At 42.0% G+C, this 23,269-nt stretch overlaps 2 protein-coding genes and 1 long non-coding RNA gene across 9 annotated transcripts in view; 2 read left to right on the plus strand and 1 right to left on the minus strand.

Moving 5' to 3' along the window:
- Positions 1 to 3,513, plus strand: part of rassf7a (Ras association domain family member 7a) — a 37,887-nt gene extending 34,374 nt beyond the window's left edge. For all 5 annotated transcript variants that reach the window (XM_084365193.1, XM_084365195.1, XM_084365194.1 and 2 more), the window contains 3 exons: positions 394 to 568; positions 1,575 to 1,682; positions 3,207 to 3,513. In XM_084365193.1, coding sequence (XP_084221319.1) covers positions 394 to 568; positions 1,575 to 1,682; positions 3,207 to 3,238 — 315 coding nt within the window. In that variant the 3' untranslated portion in view covers positions 3,239 to 3,513. The remainder of the gene's footprint in view (positions 1 to 393; positions 569 to 1,574; positions 1,683 to 3,206) is intronic.
- A 2,530-nt stretch (positions 3,514 to 6,043) lies between these two features.
- LOC311263702 lies at positions 6,044 to 7,338 on the minus strand. The gene is made up of 2 exons (XR_014623390.1): positions 7,220 to 7,338; positions 6,044 to 6,676 (listed from the first exon to the last, which is right to left on the minus strand). It is a non-coding gene; the product is annotated as an uncharacterized lncRNA (long non-coding RNA).
- Positions 7,339 to 10,314: 2,976 nt separating this feature from the next.
- phrf1 (PHD and ring finger domains 1) lies at positions 10,315 to 23,122 on the plus strand. 3 transcript variants are annotated; one of them, XM_084363695.1, is made up of 21 exons: positions 10,315 to 10,392; positions 11,001 to 11,070; positions 11,205 to 11,351; positions 11,503 to 11,640; positions 11,928 to 12,124; positions 12,223 to 12,306; positions 12,422 to 12,555; positions 12,966 to 13,057; positions 13,436 to 13,614; positions 13,933 to 14,065; positions 14,222 to 14,343; positions 14,509 to 14,702; positions 15,005 to 15,127; positions 15,683 to 15,837; positions 16,274 to 18,101; positions 18,213 to 19,513; positions 19,632 to 19,708; positions 20,165 to 20,314; positions 20,416 to 20,544; positions 20,647 to 20,801; positions 20,926 to 23,122. In XM_084363695.1, exons 3-20 carry the CDS (start codon positions 11,264 to 11,266, stop codon positions 20,788 to 20,790), a joined length of 5,268 nt encoding a protein of 1,755 aa, XP_084219821.1. In that variant the 5' UTR covers positions 10,315 to 10,392; positions 11,001 to 11,070; positions 11,205 to 11,263; the 3' UTR covers positions 20,791 to 20,801; positions 20,926 to 23,122. The 3 variants fall into 3 exon arrangements, with proteins under 3 accessions (XP_084219821.1, XP_084219819.1, XP_084219820.1); XM_084363693.1 differs by having other exon boundaries at positions 20,647 to 23,122; XM_084363694.1 differs by having other exon boundaries at positions 11,216 to 11,351; positions 20,647 to 23,122.
- The last annotated feature ends 147 nt before the right edge of the window (positions 23,123 to 23,269 follow it).

A 23,269-nucleotide genomic window follows, 5' to 3' on the forward strand; every position in this document is an offset into this window, starting at 1 on the left:
GATTCATTGTAGCTGAATGGTCTGACGATGGCTGATGGGTGATGGTGTCCATCAGTGACTTGAGACTAGACTTTTAGACTCTGCTGCCCCCCTATGGTGAAAAGATGCATGGCACTGACAGTAATAATAATGTGACCTAAAAGCAAAGTACAGCAGGCCTGCCTCATAAACACATGTACAGATTCTGCTCTTGGTGTGTTATTATAACCGCTGTCATTGTTATCACGCAGACGAGAATTGTATCCACTGATTAGCAGTTTAGCTCATCCCATTTTTTGATTGGTTGACAGACAGATGAGGTGTCAGCGTTCAATGAGTCAGCGGTGACTGATCTATGCTATAAATCGTCCTTTTGTTCTCCTCACTGATCCGCGTTTTCTTTTTCCATCTCAGGCCAAACAGGAGGAGCTGGAGGAGCTGAATAAGGAGCTGAGGCAGTGTAACCTGCAGCAGTTTATACAACAAACAGGTGTGCTGCCAGCGCACACCCACTCACGCACAGAGCTTCAGGAGCAACTGGAGCAGTTAGAGCTGGCACATCTCCTGCAGGAGGGATACAGTAATGGAGGTAATGGAGGCAAAAGTAAATATATTAACACTCAAACTCAGCATTGTAAACGTGGCTGTGAGAGGTTCATTTGGTCCAAGGAACCAAGAGGAGTTAACATTAAGTGATACAGACTGACTGTAATTTGACATTTTTGGTTGATTGTCATCCTGTATCATCAGGACCCACATGGGGAAATCAAACTCTAGGGAATGACAGCAGTTTCTGCAGCACTTTAATGCCTCCGATGTGCATTTTTATGTTTTTTGTGGTCAGTAAGAGCTCACGAAGAAATGACTAATTGCATTTTTAGTATAATTGGATTGTAAAACAACCACGTTGTGAATAATGACTAACAAGTACAGACAGGATGGAAACGTTGCTTCTGGTAAAGTTATGATTCAGGGCTTCTTACTGTGGGATCACTATCACACACTTAATGTACTTAACTCCAAAACTCCAACTATTTTACACAACAAGGTGTGTTTACAGGTGTTGTGGAGTACTGCTGCATATGTGAAAAATATGAGAGTATACAGTTGCATTCTGGGTAATGTAGGCATCAGCTTTTGAATAGCAGTCTTCCACAACACTCCTTAAATATTGTTGGACTCATTGAGCACAGTTTTAAAAGCAAATAATCAAAATCGATTCAGCAGAACCAAAGGTGTCACCTTTTTTATTCCACACATCCTTTTTCATTTCAAAATCTACAAAAACCTACATTACCCACAATGCAATTTAACCACTGAGTGACATCACTGGAGGAAGTTCAAATACACTTTAATGAGTAAACCTTTAATAAAATGACAAAGTAGTTACACAAAGCAGGAAACAAGCACAACCATTTTAACAGCTTTTCTCCTATTTATTATAATAATACCCGTGCTGAAATGCAGACAATGTACTATGATACTAATGACTTACATAATGTACTGATCGATTGATTGCTTCCTGAACAGCTCACGTTCAGCAGGTTGAAATCATGCTAAAATCAAATGTCTACTGTCTGCTTTCTCTGCGTCAGGCCACAGCTTAACTTCAGTGGAATCACCGCCTCGCCCCACCGCCAAACAGTTCCTGGGACATCCACGCAACCTGCAAAACCCTCTAGTGTCCAGTCTCAACCCTGAGGGTGTGTATGTGTGAGACCCTGCCTGCCACTTCCCGAGTCCATCCTGCTCTGCTCCTCTCCCGCCCTGCCCGTCCCCCCGGTCCCCAGAGCCCCTTGCCCCCCAAACCCTTTACCCCGGTTTGATTGGTTTTAAGGCTGCTGTTCTTGGTGTTGGGTCGTGAAACCATCTGTTTGCTGGAGGTCTTTCCTACTTCTCAGCAGCTCTTTCCTGCGCTCTACCTGAAAGACTTCTAACTCTCCGTCTCCCGCTGATACCTGTCGTTAACTTTCTACAGCTGACTTACATTCTCTCACATTTCCCTGTATGCTTTAATTCTCTCTCCTTTCATGTTGTCTCTGCTCCCCGCCCTCCTTCTCTCACTGTTTGCTTCTGGACTAACAGTAGCTGCTTTCATTATACTTTAATGCATCTGGGAACTCGCTCCTAATTTCCCCCCTCTGTGATACAGAGTGGATTTCCCACCCTCGAGTCAACAATTATAAAACCGACAGCTGCTTTTTCACCGTATCTCCATGTAACACATCAATCGCACTGGGAATGACTGTAGCAGACATTCTGATTGTGGCGCTGTTTTTATACTGTGACATGGAAAGATATGAGACCAATGTCATTTCAGTTTGCCTTTTATGTATGGATACTATTTATATGTGAAGTGGGAGGTGTATCTATACAATGCCTTGTACTTTGGTGACGCTTGACTTCCAAAGAGCAAGAGCCTTTCACAGAGGGCTCTGCAAAAAAAATGTATTGCACTGTCCCATTCTCCTCCTGTGTGAAGCCTTGGCCCTTGTTTTGCTACTGAGAAATGTATCTTTCTGTCCTCTTTCTGCTCCGCTTGAAGTCAGAGCGACTTATTTTTAGGAGCTTCCAGCTTTTGCCAGTCTATTTTTGTCGAGCTCCGTGCTAAAAGAAGGGATACATTTCAAAAGTAGTGCCACAGGGCCATGGTTTTTTGAGATTTTGTTTCTTTGGCCTGGTCCTTTTTGCTGTCATCACACCTAACATTTGACCTGTCATAACTCGCAATGTGCCTCAGTGGACTGTAGATTTAGGATGAGCTTTACTTACTAAAAATCCTCATAACAAACATAACGCAAACAAGGGAAGCTGTTGTTCTCAGTGCTCTGGCTCTGTTTTTCCACAAATGACTATCCAAAACCACATAAACCAATATTTACATCGTCATAGCACTTAGCGTTTTATTACATGTCTCTCTATTACGCTGACAGGTCAAAGTGTTTTGAGTGTGCACTCTCTTCTTACCGTCTACAGTGTGGTGTTTCCTTTGTGGGATTATACGACCGCTTCTTGCTTTTGGAAACTACAGACATCTCAGTGCTTGTTATAGAAAAACGTGCTTGAAACTACTCTGACTTCAAGACTTGACTCATAAAAGAGTTAACTGGTGTTGTCAGCTTCTCGTAAGCATGTGTGATTATATCCTGTTTGACGCAAGTCTTAGCTGAAAACTGTTTTCCAAACAAAGGGATCATCATCCCCACTTATTTTTGTGTGTCTTGCAGTCCTGACATCCAGAGAGTCGTCATGGAGATAAAACATGGACCGCATGGCCAATGGAAACTTGTTCACTGTTCTGTCACCGTCACCTCATATTTAACCCCTTTTTCTTTGTAACTCTATTTAATCTACCATGATATACATACTGTATATACATAAGACAAATATATTTACAGAGTTTTGCTACTGTAAACACTACAAATGATATGTATGAAATGTAAAAAATAATTTAGAAACCTTTTACCTAGAGCAATTATTACTATTACTATGTATTTAAATATAATAAAAATGTGCATTGTGTTTTAGATAATCTTTTTGTTGTGTGATTGTTTTTCTTAATACCCTGTTTATGAAATCACATTTTATTTATTTATTCATCCTTGTAATTCAGAGCTGCATGGATTAGTTGATTAAAGGTGCAGTATGTAAGAATTTTAGTTGACAACATTCACAAATTTATTAAAATTATCAACAGAATATGAAGAAATAACAGTTTTGACATGTATTTGCATAATGTATTTGAATTATGTTGGGGCGATATTGACAGAAGATAGCATGCTAACCAACTAGCTAAAGCCCGTCCCGGTCCAAAGCTGTAAGCACCCACACTTCCTACGACTGCTAACTGCACAGTTAACTGAGCCCACTAGCTAACGGCAGCTACAGTTAGCAGCAATTAGCAGTTACATGCTGTCCCCCTATTTGTTTTGAGCAAGAATTCGACACTTGGCCAGTTCTTACATGTTGCATCTTTAATCTATTAGTCGATGGAAAGGTTATTAATCTGTTTGAGTCACTTTTCAAGTAAAAAAAAGTAAAACATTTGCTTTTTCCAGCGTCTTAAAAGTAAAGATTTGCTTTCCTTTCTTTGTCATTTATGAAAGCAAACGAAGAATCTTTGCGTTTTGGACAAAAGAAGCAATTCACTCGGGCTCTGTGGAGTTGTGAGGAGCATTTCTAACATTTAAAAAAAAAAAAACATTTTTATAGACTAACTACATTAATCAAATAATGTGTGAAAATAACCTGCAGATTATACCTATTGGTCTCTACAGTAACTAAGAGTGAAAGTGCAGCACATCTGGCATACCCTGCAGTTTAATAATTAACACACCGCTGTACACTTTCTAAAAATTACAGAGCCATGAAGCTCCTATGTGAAATGCATTATGAATATATTATAGCTACTGAATTATGCATGCTCTCCTCACTCACTTTGTGGTACAATGGACCCTGTGATGCACGATCATAACTGGGCATTTTAAAGCCGGTATTCACAGGTGGCTGATTTAGAGTTCGCAGAGTGCATCCGTGGTAAGAATGGGAAATGTGCCAAACATCCCGGCATCACAGCGGCTGCTGTTATGGATGAGGTAACGCAGTGTATCTACAAGACATGTGACCATAAAGGCACAAGGGGCACGGCAGACTTGAGAAGCAATCCACTGAGTTATAAATGTACCTTGTTAGTAGTTTTTAAAGTTCCTTTGCGATCAGGAAACTGTTTTTTTACCATCAGATTGCAGAAAATTGTGGTCTTTACTCCTGAGTCTGTGTGTTTTCTGTCTGTCTTTAAAATGCCGACGACAAAACAAGTGATTCTTTAGTTATATTCTGTCATCCGTGATAAAAATCACCCGGGCATGATTGGATAAACACAGTTGCACCACTATGGGCTTAAGCACAACACTCTAGTCCTCCACCCCTTTCCTGTTTGTTTACCCTGTAGAGTAAATATGCCGGCTGTCACACTGACTTGAGCTTCCCTTGTGCTCTGGCTAACCCCTGACTGAAACCCTGTGGATTTTCTATAAATACTCTTATCTGCTGTCACTTGGCAGGTACGATCGCAAAGCATGCACATATTTTCTTTCCATGTCCATGTAGACGTAAATGCACATCAGAAACTCTCTCAAAGCATCAAAAATATACTTTTCCTGATCAATAATTTATCCCTTTATGCTGATGTTATCGCTTCCAACCGTGTGTTTGGAAGTAAGGAGATAGTTATTACGATTAATTATGTAGAATTGGATTTTGCTGAGAAGGTTTAGAGCTGTCTGGCTTGGCAGGGGTCAGATAAGCTCCAAATCCTTGTTTGGTTCCCACTGACTGTCTGGATGAACCCACGGCACGGTGCAACACTGACGCCTACCTGTGGGTGTGAAAGGAGACTGCACATACTCATAAAGTCAACACAAGTCTTTCTCTTTCTGTTTCCCACCTATTACATTCACATTAAAAATACTAGAGTATTCAATGCAAAGTCATGTGATCCCTACAAATTAAAATCTCTGAAATTCATTGTATTTCTTGTGGATTGTTTGGATCTAATGTTTTTTATTTCTAAATGACCTCAGGCCAGTGTTTTACATGTGTTTTCTTCTGTTACTCTACATACAAAGTGAAATAAATCTAACCTCACCCACTTCATATCTAAACCTAGGCGGGTCCAATCTCATAAACAGCACATTAACAGATTATGATGATGTTCCCCGGCGAGGGAATTATTTTCTACAATGGCACTCCACATGAACTCCATCCCAAATCCACTTTGGAAGGTTTCGAATGAATGCAAAAAGCTGAACGTTCGACCCCTTTTGGGTGAAAACTTGACCGACCGGGCGAGCGGTTGTCTGGGGGGAAAAGAATCTCCTCTAGGTGGCCGAGAGTGAGCATCAGCACGTCCACACTATGATGATGAATGCGGCCACAAGTTAATGAGTCTGACATACTGCACTTATCTATTCCTCTGTGTCACAATGAGTCATTATGCACCGATGGGAATACCAGGAAATGCATTACACGCTCAAACAGAAAGTAAGATACATAATGCCACAACTGATTTGAGTAGAAACTTTACTTTGCACTTGAGGGATAGGTTTCACAAACAGACACATTGTAGTACATGATGTGCGGACACAATTGATTTGGACGTACTTCTTGGAATTTGCTTCACAATTTAGGAATCAACTGGAAAACTGCCTCTACTAGCGTGACACAAGTTCAGTGTCTCTCTAGTAATGCTCATTTTCACCGAAGGGGCCTCCGGGAACCTCCTCGAGAACCCCCGCGGGGCCGCTGACCTCAAATTTGCAAGCAGAGACTGTGATGATGATCCTGACGCAGATGAAACAGAAACAGAAACAAAACACTCACCAATAGTCTTGACAGTAGGTGGCATAAGGGAGGTCGGCTCCAAAGGAGGCAATGCAAAACCCTACCGGGCCCTATATAAGGGGACAGTACAGTATGTGATCATAGGAGGAAGTAGGCTACAGTACACATGGAGACCACTGGGAGAGCAGTCATGTCGAACAGGCCTGTCCCAACAGCAGCAATGTGCACAGGACATGATCAAGGAGGTGGGCTGGTGTGCGTCTGCTCCGGCCTGGGCTGGTTTCTTTCTCGGACGAGGCCAAAGATGAGAAGTGCTCCCAAAACCAGGTTAGCCGCTGTCACACGCACAGTGGAACTGGCAATTGGCACAATGTGCGTTAGTCAGTGGCTTACCTGCTTTTAGATCTCAGACATATTAAACTGACAGCCATGAGGACGCATAATCTGTGGAGTCACACAGACAAAGGCTGAGTGTCACAGGGCAGTAATGAAACAGTCAACATGAGGAGTGGAGGTCACTAGAAATCCCTGAAAGTTAGTCAAATTAAATTAAAATTAAATCGAAATTAAATTCATCTACACACAAAAATTACATAACAATTCAATTCAATTAATTAGGTTTAATATCTAGAATCACAACAGTGTAGCTCACAGAATTTGATATCACAGCTGGCCTTCAGTACACGATGTATGCATTTGGCCAGCACATTATAATGAACGGCTTTCCCCATTTCAATTCTCATGAAAAAAAAAAAAAAAAAGTTCCTAAATAATTAATAATCACATCTGACAGCTGTAAAGAAATGTGTGAATAAATTCCTCACAGCGGAAACAGCGGATCCGTCCACACCATATAGGCAAGAATAAAGAATAGTGGCGGATAAAGGCAGCTACTTACCCAGTCCCAAGTTTTTCTCTTTCGGGTTAATTTTAAAAGAGGAAATCTTCCATCTCCGCCGACAGGAGCTCGTCTGTCACCTCTCCGCACACCCGCATTGTTTTTTCTCTTAAAGAAATCACAGTGCATGACTTAAAGTTAGCAGTATTTTAGGACTATAGTACACCGACGCAGAAGTTCAGTACACTTGCACTACCCCAACCCTGCCCACTCCCCTGCATCTGCAACCCGACCTGGTTATGCAAATCGGCAAGAAACGCGACGTGGCGCGCGGCCAATCAGCTGCCGCGCTGGAGTAGAACGCCCCGCCCGTTGGGGATAACACACGAATGGAACCATCTAGGGGGCGGGGCTTGCGCGGCTAGCACGCTAGGTTGCGGTTTAGAGTTATAGTTGGGGTGCGGCGCGTTCAGTTCTGCACGTCGTACATTAGGAATGAACCATTATCGTGTTAACAGTTTCCTGCCCCGCGCGATTATTTATGACAAACGACAGCGCGACGCGGGTACCTGTACCCTGAAATAGACGCCGTGTGACGCGACAGCTGCCACAGGAGGTGGGATACGTGCGTTATGAGCCGGTTGGACAAAGGACGCCCCTACCCCTACAGTGTGAAGTGGTTGAACTCGGCTTACTTGTGTACAGTGTTGCCATGAGCGGAGTGTGGCTGTGCACGTACCAAGGATGCAGCACGACAGTCTGATCTGATGATGACGGCGGGGAGGAGGAGGAGGAGGAGGAGGTGGAAGATGATGATGATGAACACTCAATTATTTAGGGAATGAGAGTTTAGGACTCCCTGACGTCATTAACACATTGTACATCCCATCATTTGGAATCTGAAATTAATATTTAATCTGTTTTTTTTTTATTTTATTTAAATATCTCTTAAAAATCATATTAAAAAGTTAATATTCAGACTCAAACTCTTTACTCATTTAAAGAGTTGTAATAGCAGATTGGGTTGCAATATGATTATGATCATAATGCAACTTTGTCAAGGTTAATTATAAGAAAACACCTTTTTCTTTAGATGTATATACATACTTAATGTAAGTGACCCCCTCCCCCCTTTTCTGGAACATGATGTTCTTTCTTTGTCACATGCTGTTCTCCTCTCTCTGGTTTAGGGGGTCCTATACCCTACACTTTTTTTCTTCTCAACACTTTTTGCATATCAAAGCCCTGTCTGATTATCTGCCGCCAGGACACACATAACCCCATGACAGAAAGTAGTAAATCAGGATTACATTATATAGTATTATGTAACAGCTGATATTGACTAGTTCAAGTTACCACTGGGGGGCGACAAGGGCACCGGATTACTGTATCGACTGCTTGTTCAGTCCTGGCACCACCATGAGGGAGTAATTATAGATAATAACCATAATATCAGACTTTAAAAAATAAAGTGAGGGTTGGAAACTGAGTGTGAAATACAACCTTGTCGTAGTTTATTATTAACTTTCTGATTTGTGATTAACACGTGTGTCTGAGAAGTGACTTTTTCAAACAGCTGACAGTGTGATCAGTGTCTGCACTTTGAACCACATTACTAAACTGAACCACTGTGTATAATCAATTTGAGGCCATGCGTCAGTTGTGTGAACGTGGGTACCATCATTTAAGTTGTGAGCGTGCAAATATAGCAGTGTATGCACTGAAAATATAGGCCTATTTCTCTACTTGAAAAATGGCATCGCAAGACATTTGTATTGTTTTGTTATTGTGTATTAGTCCATGTATTATTTCATACGTGTTAAATTGTAATAAGTAGATAATTAGTAGTGATAGCGAGGTCAGTCTCATGTTACCTAGATTGCAGCATGTGTCTTTAATGGGACTGGACACACTCTAACAGACATACATACACACTAACTGCCAAACTGATACATAAATACTAAATATAATATTTAATCTTATGTTGGCAAAAGTGAAAGTCGTCCATACAAAAAGTATTTGAGTAAATCTCTTAAGATAGATGATATTAAGGCAAGGCATGGCAAGTTTATTTGTATGGCACTATTCAGACACAAGGAGACTCAAAGTGCTTTACAGGGGCATTAAAATTACATTAAAAGACATTAAAAACAAGTTGGAAGACATCAAGAAACAAAACATTAAAACAAGTTAAGAAATAGTAAAGTAAGCTAAAATAGAAGAGGCTTAAAAGAGACAAGACTAGAAAGTAAAAGTCACAGTGCAGTTCACAGCCTTGACATTGCTTCAGTGACAGGCTGCAGCAAACAGGAAGGTCTTCAGTCTTGATTTAAAAGAGGTGAGAGTTGGAGCGGACCTGCAGTTTTCTGGGAGTTTGCTCCAGATATGTGGTCCATAATAACTGAACGCTGCTTCTCCGTGTTTAGTTTTGACTCTAGGGACTGAAAGCAGACCTGTACCTGACGACCTCAGACGTCTGGATGGTTCATAACGTAGCAGCAGATCATGATCATGTATTTTGGCCCGAAACCATTCAGTGGACCTTTGACAGACAGGAAGCCAGCGTAAAGATCTAAGAACTGGAGTGATGGGATCTACTTCTTTGGTTCTTGTTAGAGCTTGAGCTGCAGCTGAAATGTACTTATGTATCAAAAGTACAGGTAAAAGTAAATTTCCCATATGTTTACATGTGTGTATTTCAGGGTCGACCGATCACTGGCCTGGCAGATTATCCGATCCAATATGCAGCATTTTTTTTATGTTTTATTTTTTTTGGGATTATCAGAATCAGTGTTTGTTTTTTTTTTTGTTTTTTTTTAAAAGATGATTGCAGATACAATTAACTAATTAAAAAATGTGGTGCAGAATGCAATCAACAAAATAACTAGTAAACAAAGTTATCAAAAATATGCAGTGGGGTAAAAAGTCCAGTATTTGCCTATAAAATTTAGTAGAGTGGAAGTATAAAGTAGCAGACAAAGGAAATACTCAAGTACAAGCACCTCAGCATTGTACTCAAGTAAAAGTACTCAGTTACATCCCCTCACTGTAAACACTGTACCCAGACTCACGTGCGCTGTGTATCGTGATGTCAAACAAACGGGTACTGTCTCTTTAAGAGTCGCGCTCGTCAGAGTGCACTCGGCCATTTCCGTCCACAGCCAGCCGGCGGTGTCCATCAACAACCGTGGAGACTTCAAATCACCCGAACATACCTCCCACTTTTTGATAGGGTAGGTTTGAAATAACCCTTAAATGCAAGAATGTGACATTGTATTAAAGAGGTTTGAATAGGGAGCTCGTGTACGTTGCTCCACGCTGGGTGTATTTCAATATAGAGTCCGAAGGAGCTTGTAGTTGACGTTAGCTAAATTTAGCTGCAACGAGGCTAGCGAACACGCTACACTGAAGCTAATGTTACGAGCTAGCGTCGTTTGTCCACCAAGAAAAGCGTTACAGGCTAGTCCCATATTCTTGACAGTGCATTCATCTAAAATCTTTGTATCTACGTTTATGCTGCATGTATATTTCACGTGAGACACAGAAGGAGAGCTCTGTTTGGTGCCCTGTTTTCTTCTTTGTTTACAAATGTAGCGTTAGCATTGTCTGCAGGCTGCAGCTGGCTAGCTAGCCAGGGTTACTCAATCTTTCCCCTTTGTCAGCTCACAATAAAAGTCATTTACAAGTTTCGGTCCATTAAAACTGCTGTGATATAGTTTCAAATGTCACTCGCGGGTTGTAAGAAGATCTTGCCTGCTCGATGTCTCTTTACTCTGAAGGGATTACTGCTGCACAAAAACAAGAGCACATGCTTGATGATCATTTTCCTTTTCTGCTTAAGGACTCAGGAATAACATCAACTTCCATAAAGTTGGTTCAAAATTTCTCCTTCATCCCCTGCCCTTGACACAGTAAGTGGATTAGCTTACATGTCAATGCACTTAATGACATTCAGTCAGACCCAATGTCATGATACCAAGATGTATACACAAGTAACATCTAGACACTATTATCTAAACACTATGTGCAACTGTTGTCTTCTGAGGATCGTTTCAGAGAGAAGCTGTCAGAGAATTTGTTCAGCCGATCTTCTGATGGTCAGCCATGGATGACGAGGACAGCCAGGATGAGCTGATCAACCGCAACACAGCCCACAGCAAAGGGAAAAGGGCTGCACTGTGGGCCATCTCAGGTAGCTTGTTTAACAAGTTGCTTATGTATCATGAGCTGATGAATAAATGAGTGACTTCTATTCACAAATTGCATTCAGTACAATATCAATAAAACCTCAAAGCTTTAAAAACCTCATGCATTTGTGTGTGTTTTTATGTTTTTTTTTAAAGATGACTCAGACAATGCTGAAGAGGAGTCTGAGGAGGGAGAATCTGACAGTGGTCAGGACGAAGAGGAGGACCACCTAGATGGAGAGGATAATGAGGAGGAGGAGGATGATGAGGAGGAGGAAGAAGAAGAGGAGGATGGTAGGAGTGACTATTGTTATATTGTTGTCAAAGACGGTCATGGTGTTCTGCTTTTTGTTTGTTTGTTTTTATTACTAGATTATCATATAATCATCTTTGCTCAACTTGATTCTCTGATTAAGATTTATGTAATAACAAAAACACATTATTATCTCCTGATTCATTCAGCCTACACACAACTGGAATTTTTATAACTTAGCGAGCATTTGTTTTCTGTAGAGTTGAAAGAGGAAGAATAAGCTTCTGTGATTCACTGTTGCCTCATGGTGTTTAATCATTTTTATCAGATGAGGAAGAGGAGGAAGATGCTAAGGCCGAGGGTGGAGCTTTTGGGGGGGCCTCTGCGGACCTTGAAGGGATGAGCTCGGATGAGGACGCAGACAAGTGTCCCATCTGCCTCAACTCATTCAACAGCCAGCCGGTTGCAACACCAGAGAGCTGTGAGCACTACTTCTGTCTCGACTGCATCCTTGAATGGGCCAAGGTGGGTCTAACTTCATGTTTTCTTAGCCCAAGAATAGAGCACCTTATGTCATTTGATTATCGGTGTATGTGAGAAGGTTTTTTTTCTCCACTACTTAGAATGCGAACTCGTGTCCTGTAGACCGTATTGCCTTCAACAGCATATACCTAAGGAAATGTTTTGGAGGCAAAGTGAAGAAAATGGTGAGTGTCCTCAGTCTTTGGTAGCATAACTTAATAACATAAATGTATCACTTTTTAAACTTGATTGATTGACTCATCGCTCATGTGAGATTTATGTGATTACTTCTTCATTTAGATCACAGTGCAAAAGCCTGTGAAGGAAGGTCAAGAGGAAAGAGTCGATTTGGACCTGGAGCAGACCAACTGTGAGGTGTGTGGGGGCAGTGACCGTGAGGACCGCCTCTTGCTCTGTGATGGCTGTGATGCGGGGTGAGATAGATATTATTGTACCAAATTACCCTTTCTTATGCCAGGGAAAAAGAGGAGGCGGAAGAGCCGCAAATGATCATTTCACTCGTCAACAGTAGCCTGGTTGTTCACAACATAAGCACATTTTTCCTGGCTGCTCATATAGAAAATAGAACAGATGCCAAAACAATCGCGGCTGATCGTGAGCGGCTGCGGTGCTCCGCAGTGCAGTCTGTGTGAACAACCCATTAGGTTAGCATGACTGCCAGAGGAAGCGTGGCAGCGCTTCTCCGGGCTTGGCAACGCTTCCGCCTCCAGTGTGTCCCTGCTGTTAGTGTGCTGAAAAGTCTGTTTTTGCCTTTTTTAAAGCCTTCAAACCTGATCCGGATTTTTTTATCATTACAGAAATGTGTTGTTTTTTTATTCCACAGGTATCACATGGAGTGTCTCACGCCACCTCTTGACTCTGTTCCTGTAGAGGAATGGTTCTGCCCTGAGTGTGTAGCCAACAACCGTCACTCAAGTAAGACTTTACGTTATCTACCTTGTTGAATTCATAAATGCTCAAACAACATTTTGGACTTGGTAGTCCTTAATTCTTAAACTTTCTGAACATGCAAGCAAAGACAAAGCAAAAGTCAGACAATAGTGTATTTTCTATTCCATTCTAAATCTGAATATTGTGTAATATACAGTATTTTACACATTTAAGTGAATTGTTGAAATATTGCTATGGTATACCCTTTCTTCTATCTTCTTTCCTGAATTGCTCTATATGCATGTAGTTCACTTTTATCAAAAGATTATTTAAAGATAAACAAATTCATAGAAAAACTGTGTAGCTTCAGTCATTACAGCGCTCATTCGCATCTTCTCACAAGTCATAAATCTTTTGACTCAGGGGGTTCAGCTGAAGAAGTCAGTGATACAGAGAGCCTACCTTCTACTGCCCGTCCTGCCACCAGTCGCTCCCAGCCCCACGCTGCAGGTCCCACCAGAGCTATCGCCCGCACTCAGCAGAGCGAGAGGGTTCGAGCTAATGTCAACCGACATCGCATCACACAGGCACGCACGTCGCAGGTTTGGCATGAGGCGTGATGCTTCAGTCTTGGCTTATTTTCTAACCCACTTCCACAGCTTATATGTGAGGCTTGATGTTGAACAATGTTTGTTGTTGTGCTAAATAGTTTTACTGACTCACTAAATTGTGTATTTGGGTAACGTACTTGAGTATTGCTGACAGCAGAAATGATGGCATGTGTTACTGACATTTGTTGTATTTGATTGGTAATTGAAACGTGTGTGTTAAGGAGCGATGCATGTGTTTGGGATGTGTGTTCAGACAATAAGGATTTGTGAAAGCGAACCAGTGGAGTAATGCAAACCTTTTCTTACTAGTTGGCTCCCACGTATATGATTCAGTCAACTTGGCTTGATGACACTATTAATGCTGTGGTGGCTGGGCTCAACACGTCTGTGTATATACGAGACTTCACACCTCGTGCCCCATCTCGCCGCAGGCGAAAGACTGGTGAGTAAACACAGACATCAAAATACATAACATTTTTTTAGATAGGGTTAACATAATCACTAGCACACACAAACAGATGTAGTTGAAGGAAAAGCATAGGATGGCTATGAAAAAGGGCTATTTTTTTAATGACAGACACATTTTCTGATTGAACAGGAAAGCGCAGAAAGGTCAAAAGGAAGACATCTTCTGCTGTGGGTACAAAGGGAAACGTAGGTAGTACAGGATTCAGGAGGAGGAGACGGAGAGTGAGGAGGACTAAATCCAAAAGAAAGCTGGTGAGTGTGTCATCAATGTCAGTCTTGAGATTTAAGTGATTTTGTTTTAAACCTTTCACTAGATGTATCTAACCTTTAATGTGAGTACATGAATATTTAATTTCTTGTGTAGACATAAGAAGCTTTTCTCTCTAGATAAACCCTATACCTGTGTTTTTCCTCTAGATGTTGAAAAAGACAGCCACTGCTCGAGGCCGTATTGCTAACAATCTCGGAATCGTAAAGGACAAGAAGAGCTCTTCACTTCCTACAGTATACCGGCCGTCGGAGCACACGCTAAGCGGCATGCGTGCTGACATAGGTGCTGCATCCCTGTCTATCTATGGAGATCCATTTGACCTGGATCCATTTGATGATCGGTACGTAGACTTGTTCATTTTGTAGGGCTGATCAGAACTCCATTTCACAGACTTGAGATATTTGTTGGTGTTTCTGATATCGTATAATCTGTAGGGACTGCATAGATATCAGTCACCTACTGGTCTAGTGGTCCCAACTCCTTGTTACAGTAACTTTGTGCCAAGCTATTTGTCTTATTATCTGAGGATATAAAATGCTCCCACGCAGCTGATTTCTTTCACACATGTACAGTGTTTTCCACTGTGTATATGTCTTTTCATATATCTGAGCATATTGTGTTTTATGATATTGATTTAATCAGAGAGGAGGAAGAGCAGCAGGCCCGCGTTACATCACTGCTGGAGGCCAAGAGAAGAGGGATCTCTCGCTCTGCTCTTCGCTCTCACCAGCCTGTAGCTCGACCCTTCACCGCAAGCCTTTCAAGGTAACGTCCCCTATTTGCCACGGTGTACACGGTTGGTTATCCAGACAAGGTTCTGACTTGGATCTCGTCCATATTTATAGCTAACTTAGTGACATGCTTTTTGATTCTGCTAATCATTCCCTAAAATGACCAAGCTTTTACGACAGCACAGTTTAAGAACACAGAGTTTTGAAACGTCATCTGTTCTAGTTGACCCAGTCATCAGCTAATCCCAGCAGGTCAAAGGTGACAGCAGTTGTGAACAGTTAACATTTTCATGGCATGTTGGAGAGTATCATTATTGTGACAAATGAAATGCCTAAATCGGTTGTTGCTTTCGACATATCTTGGTTTTTCTTTTCTTGGTCAAATAAAATGTTTGCTGAGAAATTAAACTGATGAGCAGATTAAAAAATAAAAAAAAATGGTTGAACAGCAGCTCCAAACCTTACTAATGTACATCATATTTGCTAATATATTTGCTGATATGTGTACCACATTTTAATTGTGAGATGTTGTAGGTGTCTCAGGCTTTGCGATCAAGATGGTAACCAAGAGTTTGTTGTGCTTTACCAGGAGGGGTATGGATATCCCCCAATCAGGGGGTGTTGTGGAGGCGGCTCCTGTGCCTGACCTGCTGGGCAGCATCTTATCTGGACAGAGCATGCTCTTGATGGACAGCTCTGATGTCGTTATCAATCGAGATGGTTCCCTTAAAGCTACAAAGCCAAGTAAGTGTATGTGGTACCGACAAAAGTCGAAACAGTCTAAAGGCAGACGGGACGAGAATATGGACTTCATCTTATCTCTCATGAAAGTAATTGAGGCTATCAAAAGAGAGCCATTTATATTAAGTCCACCTGTTGTATATCAAACAACTTCTAATGAACTTCAACTTAATGTAAAACAAAGTGTGTGTCCAGCTGGTGAATATCAAACTTTAAACTGGCAGTGAGTCATTCCTCACTCATTCTCAGCTGATTGTGACTGACTGAGGATGTTCCTGTCACCATTTCCCATTTCCTGTTTTTTCCCAGCACTCTTTTATCAAGAATAATAACAGTGTACAATGTGTAAGTCAATGTAATCTGCAAAGTAAAACAAAAGGAAGAAAGACTCCCTAATCCATTCTTTATATGTGTTCATACTTTTCTTCCTTTGTTACAGTAATGCCATCCGCATCGAAGCCAGGTTGCAGCACAAGCAGTAGCTCAGTAGATGCCTGCACCCAGATCGACCAAGTGATGTCACCCACCCAAAGAGACCGCTCTCTGTCTCCCCACTACAACGGAGACTTTCCAGGATCCTCCCATAGCTCCACGAACAGACCTTTATCCCAGAGCTCTTCTCGCCTACCCACCCACATCCGACCATCTCCCCATTCGGATTTACCACCCCGAGGTCATCCGAGTTTGCAGCCACCTCGTCCAGGCAGACCCCCCCACCCTCCTAGTCACAGGGGGACCAATGGAGTTGGAGTACCCAGCTCGTCCTCGTCCATTGATCTCACCATTGACTCCAGCTCCAAGAGCAAGGGAATATCCCCATCCGAATCTAAAAAAGCACCTTTAAAGCCCATGTGGGAAGGCGTGTCAGTGCTTCCAAGGATACCAAAAATAAAAAGGGAGAGCAGTGGTAACACAAATGACAGTTATAGCAGTAGTAGGGGAAGTAGCAGTAACTCTACCAGCAGTAGTAATGGTTATGGCATGCCAGAAACTGGCATGAACAGCCTTGCTGGGGACAAGGGAAGGCAGCAAAGTGTAGACCAGCAGAAGGGCAGGGCTGACGGTCAGGGCCAAAGGTCGAGGCCTGATGGAGCAGGCTCGTCATCAACCTTCTCCAACTCATTCTCCTCTTCTTCCTCCTCCGCTGGCTCTCCTGGCAGCCACCCTCGTTATTCCTCATCCTCCTCGTCTTCATCGTCAGTGAGTTTTCGCATTAACTCCAGCGGGAACTCCTGGAATTCAAGGCGGCTAAGCGTCACATCACCCTCTGCCAGTGGAGGCAGTGTGCGGGACCCCTGGAGAGAAAAGGAAGATGAAGCAAAAAGGAGACAGCTGCGCAGGGATAAACAGATGCTCCTGGCATCACGTACAACGGGCAGTAAGGAACAAGACAGTAATAATATCTACGATCCCTTTAATCCCACTTTGTCAGACTCAAGCGGCTCAGACGATGAAGCTGAGAGCACGAGCCTGGGTGGTAGCTCCCGACACACCACACACGAGGGGAAGGGCCTGGCTCATGTTAAAACTGAAATACAGGTGATTGAGATCTCAGACGATGAACCAAGCAGTTCGAGTGCTCAGGAAACCATATCACACGAGGTCAAGTGTTTAGAGCAATGTGTCAAGGTTGAAAAAGAATCAAGACTGATCAACACTCAGACCAAGAAGCAAACAGAATTAACTAACACTAAAGTTAAGAAAGAGTCAGGGTTAGATGATGCAGGGGAAGCTGAAGGGTTTCAGGACAACATGAAAAGGTTGAAATCAGCAGACACCACACTACCTGTTCATCACAGCCTGGATCTTGTAAAGACTGAGAGAGAGACTCAAGAAGAGGAGAGTGAGCAGAGTGCTGGCCCCAGCAGTGCTCCTCCAAACTGTAAGAACAACTCCTCCTCATCCAGCTCTGCCTCCACCAAGAAGATCGTAAAGGCAGAAACTAAATCGGATTCCAAATCCTGCTCCAAGTTCCCTTCAGGAGATTTAGCCCATAAGAAAAAAGTCTTCCAAGCTACGAAGGAGCGACGCTCTAGCAGTCCGGAGACAGACAGAGGCAGGAAGGGAGACCATCACGCCTCAGGTCAGGGAGGCAGGCAGAAAGAAAAGAAAGTGGGTGGAGAAAGGAGTTCAAGGCGGTCAAGGTCCAAAGAGAGGAGAAGGAGGGCACGCTCAACCTCAGAAAGCTCAAAGTCCAATTCACCTGACAGGAACCGCAGAAAGAGACGGCGGTCCAGATCACGATCCAAAGACAGGAGGCGATCAAGGTAATTGTAATTGTCTAATATCAATTATTTAGTAACTGTCTGTTTGACATTTTGACCTTTTTTATTGAAGTTCTCTTCAGTTAAGGTTTTTTCTGTCATTACTGATTTCAGGTCTGGTTCCAGCTCTAGCAGCAGGGAGCGTTCACAGAGGAACAAGGATAAACAACGGATCAAGGAGAGAAGTGATGGCAGAGAAAGAGACTCTGACAGAAGGCGGGTCTCAAAGGACAAGAGACGTGGTCGGTCTCGCTCAAAATCTCAGTCAAAGTCGCGTTCCAGATCCAGATCCACATCCAGATCCAGAGCTAGATCAAAAGACCGCAAACGTGGTCGGTCTTGCTCAAAATCACGGTCGAAATCACGGTCCAGATCCAGATCCAGGGATAGGAGAAAAGACCGCACACGACCGCAACAATCACCTCCCCCCTCCAGAGACAAGGTGACGGCTCGCCCAAAAGACAAGAGGAGGCACAGGTCTAGATCCAGCTCGAGAGAGAGACGGAAAGAAGAAGGATCATCATCCAGGAGTTCACAGAAAACTTCGGGCTCCTGTGTTACACCCTCGAAAGACACCAAACGGTTGCAGGACAAGAAAAAAGAGAAATATATCGCCCGAAGCTCCATCAAAGAGGAAAAAGTTGCTCCTGTGAATAAACAGGAGACTCCGTCCTTTCCCACCGCCTCTAAAATTGAAAAGGAATGCAAAGATGTCAGCACAGATAGCCAGGCCACAATAGCAGGAAAGGCAAAAGAGATTAAGGTTGAAAAAGAAATTAAGAAAGAAAAACAAGCATCTTATGATATGTTTGAAGATTTGCCTTTTACTAAACCAATTAAGAAAGAAGAAACTGACGTTCCTGCTTCAATGGTAGTCAAAGGCATAGATGAGGAGGGAAATGAAGAAGACCCCATCAAGACGGAGCCTTGTAAAAGTATCAAGACGGAGCCTTTTAAGAATATCAAGACTGAGACTTGTGAAATGCCCATAATTAAAACTGAGCCAAGTTCCCCAGAAGTGTCTCTGTCCCCCTCTGTCACCTCATTTTCTACACTGGCCACATCTATTACAGAAGACAGCCTGGAGGACACAGTGTCTCAGTCTCACCCAGTGTCATTGGCCTCCCCTGAACAACCAAACACCGTTGGGTCGACTGTCCCTGTAAAGCAGGAGGTTCAGGTACTCTCAGACTCTGATGATGATTTTAATGTTGATATGATGCTAGACAACCTGGACTATGTGAAGTCTGAGCACACAGAGGGAATCAGTCAGACATCTGTCAAACAGGAGAAAGATGTAGATGAGGGGAAAAATGAATCGACTGTAGCTGGAGCCAAATCCAAGACTCCGGTGAAGAGGGTTACCTGGAACATCCAGGAGCCTGAGGGGCCTCAACCAGAGAAATCGGCAAGCAGTAAGTGTTGCTGCTAAATGGCTCTACACCAGATTTAATTGGCTGCTCACACAACTTCAATAGATCGTGGTCACAGATGTTTTACTGTCAAATGTTTTCTGAATTCTTTCTCAAACAGAGCTGGCTCTGTATAAATTGAAGCTGAAGCAGGAAGGAGCTCGCAGACCGTCTTCGACAGCCCAGACATCTAGTCAGGTACAACAGAGTCATTTGTCACTGCAGAGATAACCTAATACTGCCAGCATCGAGTATTTGTAGAGGAACATCGTATGTGCAATGTGATGAAATGACCAGAGGGTGGCAGCGTTTATCTAAAAGAAGCAGTTGTTTTGCATCGATAAAGTCACGTGGCTCAAACAGAAACTGATACTGAAGCATTTTCAGAATAAATGAAAGTAAAGCTTTACTGGGGAAATGAAAACTGTTAGTCAGTCAGTTTGTCTGTCTGCACATCTAATGTAGTCACATTTTCCAAATTAAGCCCTCGTCACTTTAATATCTATGGACATAGACATATTATGTAAGTCTGTCTAAGACACATAACAGCCCTTAATACTTAATAGGTGATCCTTACCTGATCTTTTCCTGTAATTGTTTTAGACTTAGTTTCATCTTTCAGTTTTTGATGTACAGTAACTTGACTTTTCACAGGACACCATTGGAGCTGTGTGTGACCCTTCCAAAAAAGGTGCTGGTGGTTCGCTCGGTCGCTCCTCTACATCTGATGGTTCACTTACTGACGGTTTATCAACCGCTGGACAAGCAGAGGGAGATGAAGGGGATCTGTCGAGGAAAGACAAGGTGAGTCTCGCTTTTGAATGTTTAAGCTTTGAACTAAATATCTCAAATAGTCTCTTTTGTCTTTTGTTGTGAGTTTTATGATGTTTAACTTCTTCCAACAGTACCTGAAGAAGCTCCACATGCAGGAGAGAGCTATAGAGGAGGTGAAGCTAGCCATCAAGCCTTTCTACCAGAATAGAGACATCAACAAGGATGAATACAAAGAGATTCTACGCAAAGCCGTCCAGAAGGTGGGTTAAAACGTTTGCCAAGATACTGGAAGGTTTGCCACTGGGCAAGAAACGCAGGCATTTCTCACATAAATATGATTTTCTTGTGTTCCTCATTGTCAGGTTTGCCACAGCAAGAGCGGAGAGATCAACCCAGTGAAGGTGGGCAATCTGGTCAAGGCATATGTGGACAAATACAAACATGCTCGGAAACACAAGAAAGGAGAGGACTCAGGGAAGGCAGAGGAGGCTTCTGACAGCCCATGAGGGGGCTAAAGGCAAGGACGGCCACTCCTGTTGCAAACACTCATTCATATATTAAGTTACAATATGTTTAACTTAGTGTCCTACTGCTGGATATGATCTCAAACTCTCTGACATAATTGTTTGATTTGCTCACAGCTTCAAGGTGGAACATTTTTCTGATCCCAAGCTTTCTATCTTAACTGAACATTGAGGATAAACTTTTTTTGGGTGATCACTTGAACAGCACCTTTTGGTGTCTTGTGTTTGGACTGTCACTGCCAAGATCCAGTTGTTTTCAGGTAGTGCAGCTCAGAAACTTAACAGGAGACAGCGAGGTTGTGCCTTAAGGAGGCAAATCTCAAAAGACCCCTTCCATGGAGTGATAAATCAGGTAGGTTTCTCCACAGACATATCACTGGGAGGCTGCAGCATGGGCTTTGAGTTTTTGATGTTTTTTTTTTTGTTTCGTGGGAGGGAGGGGGTATTTATCAGTGAAAGGACTCATTTTGTTTGCTGAGAAGTGGTGTAAAAGTATGCAGAGTATGCATATTAAAGACGTTTGTCATGTTAAGGAAAGACACTGTTATGCAATTTTTGTAGAAGATTTATCAGTAAACAATTTTAGATTTGGTTGTAAATAATATAGATTTGATATATCCACACATGTTCCTTTCATCTGTGTTGCCTGTTCTGAACGACTGACTGATAAATGGTTCTAGTTTGTAGAGTTGATTTGTTTATGTTTTGTATTTGAAAGCCGGTAATCTGTAACCTGTCTTCCACACCTCTAATATCCATGTCTCATGGGCTAAATGTAGACCAGTGGTCACTACATGTGAGGATCAGTAGTTTTGAAATGAACAAAGGAGTCACTCTTCTCAAATAACAGCCTCTTATCTTTGGGTGTACTTGTTTTCTTATGTTCACAGCATTATCGTTTTTTCAACCCATGTCTGAAATGTAGAAAACCAGGTTTTTAGAGAACCAGGGAATATTTTGTTTTTGTGCCAAATGCGTAAAAATAATAATAACAATAAAAACAAAAAAAGAAATGCACCATTTCCCTGAATAAGTGAGATTGAATTTGTTTTTGGGCATTCTGTTTTTAAATATTGGAGACTATGATGCAACAGTTAAGTAGGTGATAAGGATTATATTTTGGAGTGAAAAGGATTATAATACAGGCTTGATGTCTCAGTGGCCGAGTTACAGCCTGTATTATCTTGAAAAAATGTCAATGTCTACGTGTTATTGAACATTTTAACTTTTTTTTTTTTGTATTCCATGTTTCTTCATATATATTAATGGTCCAGTGTGTAGGGTTTAGTGGCCTCTTGCATTGACTGTAACCAGTAACCTCAAGCTAGCATCGAAGCATGTTGGAGAAACTTTGTGGCTGTGAAAAATGTTAAAAAAGCCCTCTCCAGAGCCAGTGCTTGGTTTGTCCGTTCTAGGCTACTGTAGAAACACGGCGCTCTCCGCTCATTCTAAAGAAATAAAAACAAAGTGATTCTCAGTTTCAGGTGATAGTACACCAATGAAATCACAATTATGAATTATCTTTTCCCCATAGATCCCCATAAATCCCACACACAGGACCTTTAAGCTTATTTTATCATAATTTCATGGTTTTGTGAGATCAATTTAAAAAATAATGGAACATCTCAAGTCAAAGCATTTCCAAGGTAGGTTTGATAGAATAATCACATACCTTTTAATCGGGAACATCAACAGAATTTATTAGTGATTTTGACTGAAACGATGTCTGCGGTACTTAATTACAGCCGCATTATGACTGCTTTGCCATCGTGTCTTTAGCCTGAACCTTACTCTTGGTGATTTACTTTACTACTCTGCATTGCTTTCTTTAACAGAAATGTGATTCAGCTTGTTCACCATTTTGTTGTCTATTAGAAGTATTCGTTTGCTCACTGTTAAAACTGACTAGGAGGGCGGTTGGACTTGCCTTGTTCTTTGGTGTCACGTTTAATTCGGCTCTGGAGTGGCAAGATCTCAAAAAACAGGTGCTCATGTTTTATCTGAATGTAAGTTTTGCTTTTTTTTCTGCATTTACTTGATCAAACAGGACAGGTGTTTCTGAGAGAGAACACTAATGACAATAAATCACTGCTGATAAATAATGTTTTGTCTTGATTTAAATCAAGCGTTTGGTCGTATTCTGTCCCATCTTTACGTTTTTGTCAGTGATGGCAGTCGCTACATGAATTTTGTCTGCCTGTGATCACCTTGTATGTCTTGGTATTACAATTCATACTGAAAACAGCCACTTTGTAGTCATTTGTTTTTCTTTTCAGGAGCAATGTTTTAATAAAAAAAAAGATCTTTGTCTTTATTTCTTTGTGTGTTATTTGTGTAATGGCTCAGCTACTCCAGGGACTTAAGAGTTCAAAGCCTAATTTGTCTGAAAGCTTGAGCGTGATTTGGCTTCGAGAAAGCATCCGACTGTATAATACTTCCCAGCATTTATGAGTCATACAGT

This window comes from Pagrus pagrus, assembly GCF_965226575.1.
Source record: "Pagrus pagrus genome assembly, chromosome: 10".
NCBI lineage: Eukaryota > Metazoa > Chordata > Actinopteri > Spariformes > Sparidae > Pagrus > Pagrus pagrus.